Source organism: Scylla paramamosain, chromosome 15 (genome assembly GCF_035594125.1).
Source record: "Scylla paramamosain isolate STU-SP2022 chromosome 15, ASM3559412v1, whole genome shotgun sequence".
Lineage (NCBI taxonomy): Eukaryota > Metazoa > Arthropoda > Malacostraca > Decapoda > Portunidae > Scylla > Scylla paramamosain.
In genome coordinates this window covers 23,342,680-23,361,757 of record NC_087165.1, presented here as the reverse complement: position 1 = coordinate 23,361,757, position 19,078 = coordinate 23,342,680, and the positions used below count along the sequence as shown (strand labels likewise).

At 35.5% G+C, this 19,078-nt stretch overlaps 1 protein-coding gene across 5 annotated transcripts in view; it reads right to left on the bottom strand.

The window, feature by feature from the left end:
* The window catches only part of LOC135107705 (PAN2-PAN3 deadenylation complex catalytic subunit PAN2-like), a 29,724-nt gene that overhangs the window by 2,597 nt on the left and 8,049 nt on the right, over window positions 1-19,078 (bottom strand). For all 5 annotated transcript variants that reach the window (XM_064017890.1, XM_064017888.1, XM_064017887.1 and 2 more), the window contains 16 exons: window positions 18,153-18,363; window positions 16,024-16,161; window positions 14,078-14,223; window positions 12,419-12,515; window positions 10,998-11,228; window positions 10,270-10,515; window positions 9,709-9,841; window positions 8,872-9,045; window positions 8,399-8,562; window positions 8,132-8,288; window positions 7,476-7,613; window positions 5,215-5,342; window positions 4,462-4,646; window positions 3,605-3,828; window positions 2,374-2,503; window positions 1,501-1,722 (listed from right to left, as the gene is read on the bottom strand). In XM_064017890.1, coding sequence (XP_063873960.1) covers window positions 1,501-1,722; window positions 2,374-2,503; window positions 3,605-3,828; window positions 4,462-4,646; window positions 5,215-5,342; window positions 7,476-7,613; window positions 8,132-8,288; window positions 8,399-8,562; window positions 8,872-9,045; window positions 9,709-9,841; window positions 10,270-10,515; window positions 10,998-11,228; window positions 12,419-12,515; window positions 14,078-14,223; window positions 16,024-16,161; window positions 18,153-18,363 — 2,724 coding nt within the window. The remainder of the gene's footprint in view (window positions 1-1,500; window positions 1,723-2,373; window positions 2,504-3,604; window positions 3,829-4,461; window positions 4,647-5,214; window positions 5,343-7,475; window positions 7,614-8,131; window positions 8,289-8,398; window positions 8,563-8,871; window positions 9,046-9,708; window positions 9,842-10,269; window positions 10,516-10,997; window positions 11,229-12,418; window positions 12,516-14,077; window positions 14,224-16,023; window positions 16,162-18,152; window positions 18,364-19,078) is intronic.

Below are 19,078 nucleotides of genomic sequence, written 5' to 3'. Positions count from 1 at the left end.
TATACCAGGCCATCAACCCCACACAGGGAGGCCAGAGAAAAACCACACACTCATACATACATCATTCATACTCTCAGTACATTTATATCTAAAATAAATAAATAAAAAGAAATAGAATAAAATTAAGCAGTAAATGCATCAAATTAAGAATTGAGAAACAAGCCACCAAGATTATAAGGATAGACATTTTACCCACTGCATGAGGCCTGTTCAAATACATAGAACATGTGGACTTATTGTTTCTAAATAAACCATAGTCAATAAGGATGACAGAAATCCTAGTAAATATACACAAAAAGATGGTTAGACTGAAATAAACAGGCACACAGAGGATTCAGTAGAGATAATTAAGAAGATATACAAACTAAACTAGAGAAAACTGACAAAGAGGTAATATAATATAAAGTTATCTTATGTTTTGTGTGTGTGTGTGTATATATATATATATATATATATATATATATATATATATATATATATATATATATATATATATATATATATATATATATATATATATATATATATATACACACACACACACACACACACACACACACACACACACACACACACACACACACACACAGTGGAATCTTGGTTCTCAAACTTAATTAATTCCTGAATGCTGTTCAATGTCCAAAATGTTCAGAAACCGAAACTATTTTTCCCACAGGAATCAACATAAAATGGATTAATTCGTTCCCAGACACCACTCCACCCTGTCTTAGCGGCTTATGACAGATGATCCCACTGCCATGATGGCCACTCTACATCATCTTCAGCTCAGAAACTATTTATCCAGATAGGATGCACTGAATAAACTTGGTGACACAGAACTTATCAGAAGATAATGCAGACATGCGGATATTCCCTTTGTCACCAATCTAGTGAGGGAAGCCTTACAAAGTGACACAGAGAGGAGCAACCCACTTACAGCCAAAATGAAGGTGATCATAACTCTTGCTGCTGAGAAAGACTATTGTGAAAATGCAGTTCTCTAAATGTGGGACATTGAGAGAGCCACAGGAAGCTCAGTATTACTCCTTAGCGCCGAAAACAGTTTGTTTACATCGAGGCTCTTCAATGGGAACACATTTCATTTATTTCAAAGATTGAATTACATACTGTCTTAACCACTGTCTCTCCTCCAAATACATGAAAATGAAAGATATATTTACAAAAACTATAAATTAGTAATAAATAGTAGCTTTTGCTTTGTTTTGTAGTATTTGAAATCAAGTAACTTTGCTCAAGAACCGAATTATGGTTTGGCAACCAAAGCAATTAGGAGTTCAAAATTTTGTTAGAAAACTGATCTGTCCAAAAAGGGAGGCATTCGGTAACTGTGGTTCCATTGTATGCTGTGTGTATGTATATATATATATATATATATATATATATATATATATATATATATATATATATATATATATATATATATATATATATATATATATATATATATATATATATATATATATTTTGACATACTGTTACCTGAAATCATTCTTCAAGCCATGTCCCACAAACTTCACACCCTTGTCAACCAAGTAGCGAAGTTTGACATAGGTGGATTTCAGTGTAGTTAAATGCTTCTGTGAGAAGTTTGCATCAAGGTCTCCTGGTTTGATACCTGAGAACTGTGTGAGGTAGTCTACCACCTGTTCCTGTGTGGAGATGTAGTCATCCATGAACGGTGTGCCTTCCAATGGACCTTGTCTGTAATGGAGGAAGAAAAAAAAAGAAAGAAAGAAAAATAAATAAACAAATAAAAATAATAAATATATAAACAAATAAATAAATAATAAATAAATGAAAAAATTGGCCATTAGGAAAGCTATACATTAATTAAAACAATTTATTATTATATGAAATACAGCTCTTGGAATTCATCTGCCATGTTAATACTTCCTGCATACTTCTACAGTCACATGGTAGGGATCCACATCACATGGTGGACTGAATATAGTTTTCTGAAAAGTTCCTCCACTCTTGTGGAAGCATGGCTGCTATTCAGAGAGGAAAACCAGAAGTTTGTAGTGAATTATCATTTACAAAACTTCTCTTCACACTAGTTTTTTTCATTACTTTGCAGTTTTTCAATTATTGTAAGAAAACTTATTCCTGTTGATATTCCAGAATCCTTTATCCTTTATACTAATACACTAGTATAATACAATCTTCCTTTTATTTTTTTTAATAACTTGTTCGGTTCCTGAGATGTGTTGAACAGCCTGAAAAAACACCACATCACAGTCTTTGTTGCTTTTAATAGCAGCATGTGCTTCCAGTGTAATCCCACCACAAACAATGAAGAGGAAGGATCTCTGGTTGCAACAATGAAAGAGAAAGAATGAGAACAAGAATTACCCTCGGATACAGGTGATTCTGGCAACAGACTTGTGTGAAGGCTTAATGGTGGTGCGTGTGCCATCACTACGGATCTCAGCTTCCTCCTGATGTAGGTTTACAAACTCTGCATCCATGGCAACCAGATCACCTGCAAAAAAATGAAAAATAGATAAATAAATAAATAAGCAAATAAATAAATAAATAAATAAATAAATAAATAAATAAATAAATAAATAATTAAAAAATAAATAAATAAATAAGTAAAAGAAAAAGAAAAGGAAAATACATATTCTAAGTAAAAATAATAACAATGATAACAATAATAAATGAAAAAAAATTCCATATTACCATTACAAGAATGAGACATAAAAGAACCGGTGCACCTCACTAAATAGGGTAGACTTGGGAATGTTAAACTGGCCTGGTTCTATAAATGAATGATATAAAGAATATTCTGGAGGAGTAGTAGACACCTGGCAAAACAATAATTACACCCAGTGAGGTCTGAAGCACTGGATCAGGGGTTGATGTGAACTTTTCAATAACCCAGCTGTGACATCGCAGAACATTTACTGAATGTATCCCTTTATGTCTCACAACACAAGGGGGCAGCCACAGCCTGCCCTCTAAAGACATCTCTCTTCCTTCACACAAAACTACAAGCACCTAATTGCATGCACACCCTTCACTCAAAATTCTAAATTAAATGAGGCAACTCCTACACCAGCCTTGGAGTCCCCATCTGGGGATGGGGAGGAGACCACAAATGTCCCCTGGTTGGACTGCTCTTCTGGTATCCCCCTTAAGTGTCTTGACACCCTCCACAATTTTTTCTTCATTAATTTTTGCAACATTCGCAGCCTTAGATCTAATTTTCAATTCATAGAACACCACCTCTCATCTACTAAACTTCTCCTTTTCCTCACCAAAATGCAGGTGTCTGAGGCAACTGACAGTAGCCCCTTTTCTGTTCCCTCCTACTTTCTCTATCCTCATTTTCATTCCAAAGCTGAATGTTGCATCTATGTATGCAACAACTCAACTTGCTCTCATGCCCACACTCTTGAATCTTCTGAATTTTCCTGATCTCTGATGTCTGATGCCACTTTGGAAGCCAGCATATGAATGTTTTTTTTCTTTTTTGCCCTTTCCCAGTGACTCTCTTACATAAAAAAGAAGGGATGATGGGCTGTGGGAAGAGCCGAGAAAAGAAGTAGCGTATCTCAAAAGGTTAAACTGGTTTAAATACCTTCCCCAGGCATTTCATCGGCTGTGAGTGGTGTGAAAGTTATCCTCTTTCGACCCCTCTGTGCCAAGGACTTGTCTTCTCCAAACACATCAGCAGTAATGGGCTTGGTGGGTTCTGCTTTCTGAAATTCTGTATGAAACTTCTTTCGCTGCCAGTACAACACACAAGGGGTTTTCCAGCCACAGGGAAACCAAACTGCTTCTTCTGCTGTTATTGGCTGAATGCTGAAAGGAAATACATTAACTAAAAATGATATGAAGCACAAATCCAGCATTAGGACATTATGACCCACAATGACCACTAAATCAGTGGTGTAGGAAGCCTTGTGGGATTGGTTGTGACAAGGAATTCAAACTCCTCAGCATCCATAAATGAGACTATGTCTAGCTAATCCTAATAAAACTTAGCAATAAAATTGTTCCACCAAGAAAAACTGTACAAGTAGCAGTAATACTTTTAATATGACAGACTACACATCATCATGTATCTATTGTAGTTTGCATCATTTCTCTTTCTACCATCAATTAAATTTCTCTTTTCTAATAAAGTTTATTATTATTATAATTATAGTTTATATTATTATAATCACTGGAGTGACAAAATTACTGATAAACATGAGTGCCATTCACCTATCACTGTATCCAATGATGAGGAAATTTTGAGATAACTGAATATAATACAGGTAGTGTCAGGACTTCAACACGTAATAGTGAAGTGGTCACTATAAAAGAAAAAGTATACCAAATCTAGCACTGTTGTCTTATGACAAGCAAAATAATAAACTAGAGCTGACAATGCTGGTTCAAAGAATGGTAAGGAAACATTTGATAAAAGAATGACAAATACTTGGAACCTACCTTATATCATTAAAGAGGTACCAATGAGAGACAGAGGAGACCTTTGCCCGCACATGGTAACTGGGGCCAACTCTGATGCATGCCACCAAATTGTTCTTGTCTGGGAAGCGAGGATCTGCCACATGTGACACCACACCCACCAACTCATACACCACACCATCCTCATCATCTACAGCAGTCTCAAGCTAAGAAAAGTTTTAAAAATTAAGGATTAAATCTAATCATAACTCGATTTCTTCATTTTATCAATATTCCAAAGGAATCAAATAATCAATTACTCACAAAAAGAAAGCAAAACCAGCAAATAAATCAAAATGAATTTTTTCCTTGTATCTAAATTTACTTATAAAAATTATACTAAGAGCTACATGTGTAACGGGAATTTCTTACTGGATTACACTTGAAGTGATACGACTGTAAGTCTGCACCATGTATGCAGTTAAATACAAAACACCAGTTTCCACACAACAGTAAAGATCTGGCCTAGGAAATACAAAGCACAACAGTCTAACTGTTGTTCTTAATTTTGATGATTTTGATTTTCAGTTGCAGCCTCAAATAACACTTATAACAAACTGACTTAGTAATACATGGAAGTATGATGCAAAAAACATATAGCAAGTAAGTTTACCTTATACTAAACTTGGAATTTAATTAAGCATGTAAACTCATCTGCAGGATTCTAAAGACAGGTTAGGCATAAAATTATCTGGAAATTAAAAAATTCCTCAACCTCTAAATAATAATCTTTACCTCAGTTTTGGTGAGCTCTGAGAAAGAAACTGTGCCATCCTCATTAAGCTTAGCCTTCATTCCTAAGGGAACCCAAGAGTACTCCATGGTTTGGTCCAGCAGGCTAAGAGCAGGGAGAGGCCCCATTTCTAGAGGGAATGAAGAGAAAACTTTCTTCATATATGCACTGCATATTGTACCTATATCAATAATGATGGTTGCCTTATTCTTCAATAAAAATACCCTAGCAATACTCCTTTTAATAAAACAGATTTCTGAAACAAGAAAGCTAATATTTTGGTTCTAAGTAATTTTTCAATTGTAAATGTTACTCACCATAAAAACTGACAGTTAAATCTAAATTTGTATTCCATATACCTACATGCATGGATTTAATAAGATTCTACTATGAATTTCCAAAACACAAAAAAACTAAGTTCATGAAAATGAGGATCTGTAGTTCTTATGAGAATTCCTTATATAATCACCAGTTGAAAGTACATGTCACCTTTCATTAGGTAAACACATGGTCTTTTATGAACTCTTGAGGAGCAGAGTTTGTAAAAAAATGTGTATAGGAGCAAAGCTGAAGGAGAGGAAAGCCACTTGGAAGATGGAAGGATAGGGTAAAGGAGTACATGTGTGAAAGAGGTTAGTGGAAACCAAGTATTTGAACAAACGAGAAGGAAATGGATAGATACTAAGAGTCAAAGTCTCTTCTGTTGTGGCCTCCCATTTGGAGAACACTCCAGAGGGAGCATCAGAGTGATAGACAGATAGATGGTTAAATGGACAGATATACAGATGGAAAGATATACAGATGATTAGATAAATAGATAGATGGATAAATACACTGCACATCAGAATATTGATTGCTGCTTCATAACAGTGCATGTGAGAGATTTAAAAATTCCCTCTAGTACAGTCATGCATCTGGCAACACATTTAAAATGTGGACAAAACTAATGAGGAACGTTAGCTGACACTTGTCAGTTACAGACAAAACAGTTTGAAAAGGATTGCCTCACTTCTCAGCAATAATCTGAACAGATGCACTCTGGTGTGATTTCTAACATCTTTACAATGGGTGGCAAGAACGACTTGTGAAAGGGTCAAATTAAAGTTATTATAACTCTACATGAGGCTGAGATACTGGTGGAAGAAATAGTAAGAATTGTGGGTGTTACAAGATAAGTGCAGAAGTGAAAAAGAAAGTTTTTGTGAAGGTGGTGGGACAGGCAACACCAGATCATAAGAGGCCAGGGCAAGCACACAAGACATCAGCAAGCACACTAAATATTATTAAATGTCAAATAGATGCCTGTCCTCAAATAATAACAAAGGAAATGAAAGAACAAAAATTCCAGGTGCTCAGGTACATGTCTGTCAAGACTGTGCAGTGCTGCCTTCAAGATTCTCAAGTTACACAGACACCATGCTCTCAAAGAAACCCTCACCACCCTTACACAACAACATGCATTTGCCAAAAAAATATTTCCAGAGGGATATGACAAAGTGACATCGTGTTGTGGGGCAATGAAGTGATCTTTTCAGTTTCCAATAATCATGGCAAGTATGTGTACTAGCAATCAATGAGTGATCTACTAGACACAAAATTGACACTTAAGACTGAAAAGTATCCTGACCCATTGATAGTGTGAGGCTGCTTCAGCTATCATGGTGTGGAAAATTTAATGTTTTTGGCAATAAATGAGAATATCAATGAGAACAATTATTTAGAGGTTTTCAATGAATTTTATTTTAAAGGGTTATTTGAGATGTGAAATGTTTCCATATTCATGCAGAATGGAGCTTTTTGTCACAAGGTTAAATCTGTCCTGACATGGCCTTATGACTGCTAGGTTGACTTTTTGGAGGACTGGCCACCCAGTTCCCCTGATCTCAACCCCAGTGAAAATATCTGATCCATCATGAAGAACTGTGTGCAGAGGAGGAACATCTTGGATATCACAAAGCTGCAGACAGCATTATGGGAAGAATGGAACAATTCAAATCCAGAAATACTCAGGAACCTTGCTCAGTTGCTTCCTTCATGGCTTGAAAAATGCATGTGAAGGAAGGGAAAAACCTATCAATTACTAATTTCTTTAGAATTATTAGTGTTTTTGTTTTCCTCATTTGAAGTATGTTTAATCACCTGTGGTCTCATTGGTGAACAATATTCTGGCATGCAGTGTAAATAAATAAATTGATGTAGTAATTTATCGAATGACTTTTATCACCAAGTATGAGCTTTGCTTCTGAATAGCAAAGTTACGTACCTTCATTGCTGTCTCGACCTGGATGCCAGAACCTGCAGTCATGGCGTGTGCAGGCAAGTCCATACCTACAGGGCCTGGCAGGGGAGGGCTGTGGAGTGGAACTATCAGGATATCTCTTGGAGGGTGTTGAAGGGCTTCCTGTAATTGCATGATCATTATTTGATATAGTTCCAATAAATTTGAGAATATTTCTATTTCTTAATAAGCCTTTTCCTTGGCATGCAGGACCCACCCCCACACAAACAAAAAAATAAATAAATAAAAATAAATAAATAAATAAATAAATAAATAAATAAATAAAATAAATAAATAAATAAATAATCATTGTCTTACACATACCTCCTTCACACATACATACATATATATACAGTGAGAGAGAGAGAGAGAGAGAGAGAGAGAGAGAGAGAGAGAGAGAGAGAGAGAGAGAGAGAGAGAGAGAGAGAGAGAGAGAGAGAGAGAGAGAGAGAGAGAGAGAGAGAGAGAGAGAGAGAGAGAGAGAGAGAGAGAGAGAGAGAGAGAGAGAGAGAGAGAGAGAGAGAGAGTGCGTTATTTTTTGCTTATTTTTTTCGCTTATTTTGTGCTTATTTTTTTACAAAGTCCAATCCAATCAAAGGTTTTTTGTCAAAGGAAATACATTGGAAGAATTTTTCATTCACCTGTTGCTAAAGATGGAGCTGTTTTCTCACTAGTTTTATTATTTTCTTTATCAACACTTCCTTGCTTAGCTTCTGCAGCCTTCTTTTCTTCCTCCTTCTTTTTGTCACGAATCTCTGTCAACATCAGCTCAAACTGGTGTTTCCAGAATTTAACATCCTGGAAATTATAAAAACAAATGTTCAATTTCCGAATAAAGTAAATATTACAATTTCCATGACTTTTCAATTACATCTATGTGATTATGATACCAGTTTCTGCCAACCTACCTGAGAACTATCTAGACCACAATTCATGGCCAAAGTTTTGGGCAGAGTTTTGTAGCGTCGGCTCTGTTCAATAGGTTGATACCTTGTGCATGAATCACACCATGCCTGCCTTGTCTGCTCCAGGCTTAGGCTTCTTTCAACCACTGATGCAAATGAGCACCTGCCTAAAATTAAACTAATTAACAAAATAGAATGCAAAAAATTTGATTTTATTTATATGGAATAATGGGTGATGTGTGTTCATTCCTAAAAGAATATTCTTCATTAAGTACTGCAATGGAGATTTTTAACAAGAGTTTTTAGCTCCAGATGAAGATGTTACCACATCTTCAGTTTCTTTTGAAAAGAACTGCAGCATGGAAACATGGAATGTCAAATCATGTTCACTCAAAAAATAAATCTCAACATATGAAACTGATTTAACATTAAAACAGTGCTAAAAGAAAATGCTTGTAAAAAGCATGTCATCATACCATCAATAACCTCAGGAAATGCCAAATTCACAAGGAGTGATGTGGTTTCTTTGTGGATTTCAAAGCTACATTTGGTGCATTTGTTGATGCTGACAACATGTGCACCAAAAATGGAAGACACTGGTGAATGTTCTCGCTTATCTTGCCTCTCAGTGCTGTAAGTCTTTTCACTTTCTGCAGGATGAGATGTTATGTAGTTATGTTCCAGAATAACTGTGATGAGAAAATATAGTTTAAAGACTGCTAGAGACTACTTGCCTTGAGAAATTAACATTAGATGAACAAGGCTGATATACATAAGCATAAGTTGAGCCTTTCAAAATTATATAATGATGATAATGGTACATAGGAAATATACTTTCAAAGAACAATGTATCATAAGCATTGCACTACTTTTTTAAATAATATTAAGAGCTTTAATATTAGGATGTTAACTTCCTGTCAGATGGGGTGGTCTTGTGGTACACTGGTAGCTCCAAGCCTTTGTTTATGTTTTTGAAGGATGTTGCCACCATGTGGGGCCTGAACAAGCTGAAATTCGCACTCAGAGCTTGGTGAAACAGATCCGTGTATTAGCATAGTATGCATGTACCATGGCCATGTTGTGCAGTACCAACAGGTTGATTCTGCATGTGGTACACACACAACTCAAAACAGTCTTGCGGTAAGGAAGGGATTAATAAAGAGAAAGGGTGAGTGACTACCAGTTTCAACTTGTCCCTCCAGTATCTCAAGGCAGATATGATAAACAATGAAACTGCTCATATTCATCATGGAAGCAAATATTCATTAAAATAACTGTTATTATTAAAATCCTAAAACTACAGTTTTTCTTACTTGCAGCCTTTTCCTCATTACTGGTGTCAGTCACTTGCAACACCTTTTCTTCATACTTCTCAGGGCAGGAGTGATCCACCTTTTCTTCAAGTGTTTCTGAATGCAGCTGTTGCAAAACAAACCTATTCCAGCTCTGAAGGGAACAGAAAAATTAATCATAACTAACTAACTGATAATACTTTTTGAAAATTTACTATTAGTTATTCTTTAGAGGATATGCACAGAAGTGTTTGACTTGGAAGACTCATAGTTGTCTAAAAAAATTCTACAGAATTGTAAGTTTAACCACAATTGTGCACTACATTCTGTTTTGTGCCATCTCAATTGTTTAAGAGAAAGCCAGATGTACAACACATGTGTATATGAAGGAGAGTCTGTCTAACCATTCTGAAAACTTAATTTCTACATTCTCTCACACACAACTTCTCCCATAAGGGTTTCTGGGACTCAGTCATATCTCTACAAATTGTTCTTCTAAGTCTAATCTTTATCTTTTCAAAAGCATCTTCTACTGATCTTCATAATGAAAAATATCTGCATATATCTATAAAGAATTCTTACCTGTATTTTTGAAAGAAAATTTATCTTTGCTCGATTGTCCTGATCAGAAAGTGTAAGACTCATTGCAGACGCCTCAGGGATAGTTCTGAATGCTCGCAGAAAGTTGGATGCATGACAGGGTGTGCCTTGGCCCATGCTGACATCCAGCATATGGAACAGGAAACCTAACTCACAGACCAGGCAGAATTCTCGTTCACACAGATGGGACATCATGAGAGCACGCAATGGAGCTATATAATAAAACATCTGTAAAAAAATAAATAAATAAATACATAAATAAAAAGTTAATCCCCCAAAATAATGTTAAATACTTCATTAAGCTTTTGGTAGCCACAAATGCTCCTGTAGTCACATGTAATGAAATTTCTCATCTAAAATCTAAAAAAAAAAAAGTATATATATATATATATATATATATATATATATATATATATATATATATATATATATATATATATATATATATATATATATATATATATATATATATATATATATATATATATATATATATAAGCTCTAACAAACTGTCAAATTACCAAGAAACATGAGTTACATATTCAAGTCCTTAAATGCTAAAACTATATGTACCATCTTGATAGTAATCTAGTAATCTAATTATACAAACTATAAATTCATAATTGATTTCTTCCTTATTTTCAACAATGCCATATTTCAGTGTTTTCTTTTACTCTTAAAAAATCATAAAGAATGACTAGAATACTTACTTGAAGCATGGGGTTACAGTAGGAATTGGGCAGGGACATGTCTAGACCAGAGAAACTTGTTCGGTTATACTGGTCATAGTCAAAATCATCCATACCATGTTTGCCATACTTTATTTCTATCCTCCTGTACCTCCACGGAACATGAACAGCCATGCCTTGTTCATTCTTTCCTTGAGGGAGTTCACCTGCAGCAGACTTTTGCCCTTTTGTTCGACTGAATTTGTATGGAACCTGGAGAAATAATCAACATTATTTACACTAACATTTCATTCAAAATGCTATAAAATGGCATTACACTAATTTTTGTCTGGCTCTCACCCCAAAATGTTTCAGAAATGAATCATAATCCTTACACTTACATGTAAGTGTTTAACTAATGGCAGCCTGCTGGGTGATATAGTTTCTAACTGCCTCTCCATACACATGTGTAAATCCTGAACCACTTTACGACAAGTTTCCTTGAATCTAATGACTCTACAAACTACATTTAGATCTTTAACTCTTTTCATTAAATCACAATCCCCCTAACATGTCCAAAACTCTACAGTCTATCTCTTCTCACCATTTCAGCAATACACTCAACTAAACTCCTCTCCTTCAGTTTGCAAAGTGATTTTCCTTCCCACAAATCTGTTATTCTATGTATTACATAATACATTAATCCAATCCTCTTTTTTGTCTGCTTAAGTCTGGAAACACTACTCTCTATTAATCTGGTTTTGTTAATATAAAGCATTACATTCTTAACATGCCTTCTTCCCCCTTCACTCCAGCTGGAAGAAGAAGAAAAAAGAGAGAGAGAGAGAGAGAGAGAGAGAGAGAGAGAGAGAGAGAGAGAGAGAGAGAGAGAGAGAGAGAGAGAGAGAGAGAGAGAGAGAGAGAGAGAGAGAGAGAGAGAGAGAGAGAGAGAGAGAGAGAGACACTGATCTTAAAAAAAAAAAAGCCACCACAACATCACAGTCATATGATGCTGCAAAAGACAGGGTAAAAGACAGAGAAAAGGAAGTAGTAGGTGTAGTGGGTAAATTTGGAGTAAGAGAATGGGAAAGCCTGAATGACATGTGCTGAAAAGGTTTTGTTCCTGGTAAACACCTTCTCCCAGCATAAAATAATCTGCAGGTATATATGGAAAAGGAAAGATGAGAGTGACAAACAGAAGTCTGATCCATAATGTAGCAGTGTATAAAAGATTAAGCTAAGATACACTGGATGCAAAGGTGGTGAAAGAGATGTATGAAAGGCTGTTGTAGTTAGGCCAATCAAATATTTCCATGGACTAACAATTCAAAACTCTTTTTCTCTAATATGCCTGATATATCTGTGGCATATCTCAAATGCTGATGTGCTGCATGTTTTGTAAACACCTAAAAATAAATAAATAAAATAAAAACAAATAAAAAATGGCACCAATAACTGTTTACCTGGTTTCTTTTTTTGTTGTAAAGATTTGGAGCATAACCAATTGATCCCACAATCTTCATGCTCTGCAAAATTGCTGGATCAACTGGAGGAGTTGGTCTGGAAGGAAGTACATTAATAACACTAGTAATTGTTGTGAAATTGAGAGTGAATGAGTACTGAGTATTTCAATGAATGAGAAGAAATAATTGTATGAACATTTGGTAAGGTGATGATGAAATGGGTAAGTGGGTGGTTAGGGAAAGCGTGGGTACATAAGATTCATAATGGAAATGATGTTGTTTTCCCATGCCGTACTGCAAACACTGCTTTTCAATGAAATACTGCCTTGCCTTGGTAAAAGAGCTTTAAACATTCTAAAGGCAGGTTCACAATGACTGCAATGCTACACTAGATAAGCAATATTACAGATGTATTGGATGTCAGAATTCAGAGATCCACAGATAAGGATGTGTACACAGATGTCATATATACATAATTTGCAGATGTGGAAATAATTATCTACCAAATAACTGATGTGGATGTGTCCAGAACTTTGGTATAAAATCACTATAAAGCACCAATTATTGCCAGATGGCAGCTGCGATAAGTGCTCAGCACTGCAAGTTCATATTTTCCAGTCTTATTTTTGTATAATTATGCAATATAAAGTTAAGGATGAAACACTAAGATCTTTCTTGTGAACTTCAAGAAGGGGTACAGTATACATACAAAGACATGTATAATGCATATATAAATATATATATATATATTGTTTACACACACACACACACACACACACACACACACACACACACACACACACATTCTTCTCAGTCATACATACATTCTCTCTGTCTCTCTCTCTCTCTCTCTCTCTCTCTCTCTCTCTCTCTCTCTCTCTCCTTGCCAGCCAGACTGCTTCCCTTCATACTTAATTACTTATGCAATATTACATATGTACATAAATACATCTTGGCAGTGGGAGTGTCTGTCATAAGCCGCTAAGACAGGGTGGACCGGTATCTGGGAATGGGTTTATCCATTTAACACTGATTCCTAAGAGGAAAATGGTTTCAGTTTCTGAACATTTTGGATTTTGAAGAGCTTTCAGGAATGAATTCGAGGACTGAGGTTCCACTCTACAATTTCATAATAGGCTATTTTTTTAAAGCAAATCAACCTGGATAGTGCAGAATTAACAGTGTCAGAATACCTGAATATGCAAACAAAATAGCAGAAGTAACTTGCCCACTGAACTAAAAAAAAAAAGAACCTGAATGATAATATGCAAAATCTTAGGCTGTTCAACTGTCAACAACCAAAAGAAAAAAAAAATAAATAAAAAATAATAAATAAATAAATAAAGTAAAACAGACTTTAGAAATGTAAACAAGCAAACAGGTATATAAATAACAGAGAACACCGGGCACTGAGTGAAAACAGCTGCATGATTTGAAGAACTATCAAGGTGAGACTACATGACTAACATATTTGCCTTCTTATTTTAGGTTTCTATTCCATAAAATTTGTCTCTGAACAACAGCAACAAGAAATACTTCTCACAGTTGCAATGGTGCCACTGCATGAAGCAGAAAACAAGTTTATCAACAATGAGCTTTTACTCTCTATAAGTATAATATTTTTCAGATGAAATAATCAGATGCTTCAAGATGTCATACCTGTAGCGAACTTTCATGTATTGTTCCGGCCAATCAGACAACAGGGGATTTGACGGAAAGTACACCGGGATTGAAGCAAGAGATGAGGTGTTGTCAGTCAAGGGCATAGTCTGGGTTGTATCTTGCATGTCAATCATAATAGTTTCCTGAAGAAAAGAAAACTTTTAAGTTCTTCCCTAACAAATTCAGCATCATTTTTTTATTTAAAGCTATGAGTAAATCAAGTTCACATAATCCATGTAATTTTGTGTCGGTAATATCGATCCATATATTTCGGAATCAACAGATAAAGTGAGTTATTAACCCGTACAGTGTCATGCTTTGTCAGAGATAGGGGTCATGTCAGGTTACATTTTTTCATATACTTTTTATTTACCCTGTAAAATAAGGAAAAAATAACATATATATTATTCCCATGCCATGAATGAGTGTGGCAACCATACAATTTTGATTCTTGGATTTTTCCCTTCTCAGAGCTCACAAGATCAAACTAAGGATGCGAAATTTTTATATTTATATTTTTAAAGCTTTTATTCTCTCCTAAAGCATGTGCAATAAATGAGTTCTTCTTGACATCACAAATACCTATAAATAAAGAAGAATTGCATGTTCAACATAATGGTTGGATGTGCATCTGGTAACACCTATATCTCAAGGCTGTGGTTACTACACCCACAGTTCTCAAAGAACAGAACATACTAAGATTTTTACGACTTCTGGTTTTCCATTCCAATTATTCTGAAGTCTTGTTTCCAATTTCTTATGCCTTACTGATGATAGATTTGAGCGGTAACTTCCTAGAAGAAAGTAACTTACCTTTCTATCTGATGATTTCTTGAGAAACACATCAGCCTTCCCTGTGCAACCGGCTCCATGCAACAATGAGATTGCGCCAAAACATTTATAACAAAAAAAATTAGCCCTCTCTAATACCGTAGCTTTCAATTTCATTTTGTTGCTTTGATATTACATGCATGTTGACATATGCATTGAAAAAACAAAATAACCCCCAAATATGTTTAAGTTTCTATGGAAGTTTTCAGTCCATAATAACTCTGAGCCCAAAAGTTAGGTATGTATATGAAAACATTCACTCCTGACTCAAAATATTCTTTTGTTACAGTTAGTGAGAAATCTTATACTTACAAACAAAACTGAAGGTCATAAAATGGCTCAAAAAGGAAATCGAATAAAATACATACTAAATACTTCCCTAAGAGATACGTATGTATGTGTGTGTGTGTATATATATATATATATATATATATATATATATATATATATATATATATATATATATATATATATATATATATATATATATATATAAAAAACACTGTACAGGTTAAAACAAATATACCACCACATTACATTAGCAGCAAAATACTGGAGTGATCAGCTGACCTTCTTCCTTTTCTTATGACCACAACTTGCTGACCTCGAAAGAAAATAGCCGACATGCAGGTGGTTGAGATTTTGCAGAATATTCTGCCAAGTTTCCTGTGAAATGTTACTGACTTTGAATCTCAGTACAAAATTCTCAAGAAACTGTCTTATGACTGTGTCTTTATTTTCTCTCAAGGTCGGCAAGTTGTGGTCACAAGAAGAGGAAGAAAACGTCAGCTGACTGCTCCAGTAGTTTGCCACCTTTATGTGTTCCTCTGCTGAGTCTGCTATAATGAGTTCAATGGAGCTTGCCTTTGCCTTCTACCTAATAAGTGTGAGATGTATATTTTATGGTTTAAACTATAAACATAGATATTTCTGTGCCTTGTAGGGGTTGCATCCAGGATTCATGAATTTTTGCTATTCATGAGGAGGCCTGGAACATAACCCCTGCAAATTTAGCAGGGGAATATTGTATGTATATGGTATTGACAAAATGTAGTGACAAATCTAAGTGCTTATCATATGAGAAAATAATTGCTAAAAATAACATCACCAACCTGCGAGAAGTTATTGAATGTAGGTTTACTGCCTGAGGTGAAGAGGTGCAGGGATCCCAGGCTGTCTCCAAACACTACTGCCTGGGAGGATGATGCTACATCAAAGGAAGTGATAACACTTTCTGGTACACAGCTCACCTGAAAAGTACAACAGTTTATACATTCAAGAATGCAGTTGTGGGAAGTGTGCAAAAAATGTTAAATATTATTGAATGCATAATTGAATTCCAACCATTCATACAGGTAAATTATCATTTATCTGGAACTCTTGGGGCCTGACACTTTCCAAATTCCAGAATTTTCTGAATTTTGGAACATATCTTCCTTTGTACACAGTATTTACAGCTGCCTTACTTATTTTTCCCTTAGTATTTTGCATAAGTAAACATTATTTGTACTTGCTTCATAATTAGCTCTCTGTCTTAGAATTTTGAAGCTAACACAAATCTCATGCATAATATAAACCTTACAAACATTGTCCTGTACATGAAAATGTGTGCTGTTATTCTCTAACGAACATTGGGGAAGCATAATCTTTTCAACAGCACCTATATCAGCACTTATTCCAATGTGCCACAAATAAAGGAATATTAAATAAAAGATGTTATGATCCTACAAATCCACCCCTCTGTGGGTCACTACTGGCACTGCCAACAGCTGCCACTACTCTCAGGTCAGCTTCCCTAGGCTACACCCTGTAGCCTAGTGTGCCACTCATAGGCCATAAAACAGCTAAAGCCTAAAGGTCACCACCACTGCCAAAACTGCAGAGGAATATAATTCCAATGAACTCACTCCCCAGCGATGAAAAGGACTCAACAGTCATTTCTAGGAAAGAGATAGCAGTGAACGCCACACAATATGTAATATCTTGAGGGCAAAACTGCCCTCAAACGACAGATTCTCCCACTGTCCTCAGAACATAACTGTGCCTCAATCCATGTTTGGCTTATCTCAGATCTACCAGGAGACTGATTTCACCTCTTACAAAGTTAGCTATCAGGAGAGAAATGAGATTACCAAAACACTATGCAACACACATGAAGAATTATCCTCTGGCCAAACAAAACACACACACACACACACACACACACACACACACAGTAAAGATGACACATGCCAGAGGGCATAAATCTCATAACTCACACAACCTCACTGTAGGGAACACAATGATTACACAACAAAATGTGGGAGCTCAATATAATAAACACATAACAAAATAATTTCCCACCCTGTAACACAGAATATAACAACATTAACACATATTTACCAAATAACTTAAACAGGACAGTAAATAAGAACTACTGGTGGATAATCATGACGCATGTAGACATCAGGCAAGCACTGCACCTCACATGTACGCACATGCAGCCTTGCGTATGTGACAATCCCTCTTGAGTATTATCACAATTGGATATTTTTGAAATCTGAGGCTGATCATCCCAATATGCCACGATTTTGCAAAAATAAAAAGTAAAGAAACTGCTAACTCACAACTATCGTTTTTTCCTGCCAAATCTCACCAGAAACAGCCTAATTGAATGGGTAAGCCACAGACTTGGTAACTCTGGCAGGATTGACCACAGCATGGTGTTAAGTGGCAGCGTGGGTAGCAAAGTGCCACACAAACAGTGCTACCACATGAGCAAAGTGGCAAATAAACATAAGCAGCACAGTGCCACACAAACAAAGTGTCAAATAAATATGCAAATAAAAAAAAACAGGTGCAGTAGCAGCAGTGGTGCTTTTTCAGGTCTGTTTGGTCCACCACATGCTGATTGTTACAACATAAGCTATAATACATAACCATTACTTCAGAAGAATATAAACTTTAAATGCAGATCTTACAATTATCGCCCAAGCAATATAAATACTCAGATATCTCCCGTATTTATCACAAATAAGTAAGTGCTTCCTTGCTGATTCTACCTGAATCAAGGTTCATGTTTCTCTTCCTAAAGATAATCACCAACTCAAACCCTGTTAATCCACTTAGTTCATTACTTACATCTAAAAATAATCCGCACTCAGTGTCCTTTAAAAATCTTAATAATCTAGTGGCAAATTCTAAATTTGAAGAAATATCATGGCTAAATCTTTTAATACTAAAGAGGAGTCAAGCAGCTCACCTGATAGTTCATACTCATGATGGCATTATCTGGCTGACCAGCATCCATCAGCTGCCACTGTCCAACAGGAGACACTACAGCCAGACATGAGGACAGCCCTGGCACAAATCTCAGGAGCAATGGAGGTACCAGAGCACGCAGAGGCAAGGAAAGCTTCATCATTCGAAGATCAAACACCATCACAAACTGATCACCCAATAGCTGACCCATTCTGTTGGTTAGAAATTTATCTCATACAGAATCTGACCCTTCAAAGAAAATCTAAATATGTGGCTTGTTTTATGTAAAGAGTAAATAGTTCTATAAATTTCTGAAGGAAATGAGAAAATATTTAGGAAATAGAAAAGTTCTGTATGTAGAATTTAAGTACACAGTAAAAATATTTCATAAAATCAATATAAAGACAATGTAGCAGATACTTTACATGTATGGGATGGATGGAAAGCTACTTAGAATTGTTAAAAGCTGCAAAAAGTTAAAAAAGGTAAAATATATTTAGGCTAGGTAGAGAAGGGGAAACACTTCCTAGGAAAGGTTAGTTTAAGATAAGGTTGTGCAATCTCTGTAACTGTATAAACATCCTTATGGATGGAGTGGGAAGGTAGGAATAGAGGACAAGTGGCTAGATGAGTTACAAAGATCAGAGATGAGAGTTTAGTCAGCCATTGTTTGTTGATAATATAACACTTATTCCAGACAGTAGGGAGAAACTGAGCTCTAATATTTTATTCTATCAAAGTGAATTGCCATGAAAGAAAAATGTCCAATTTTGTCTTCAAAATGTTAAAAACAAGCCACTAAAGCTGTTACACAGCATTAACATCTCATTCTAGATTAACCAAATAACTTTTGATTTATCATATGACATTCAATAAATTATTCTAGGGAAATGAAGCAAGATGCAATAATTTCTTGGTAAAGAACTA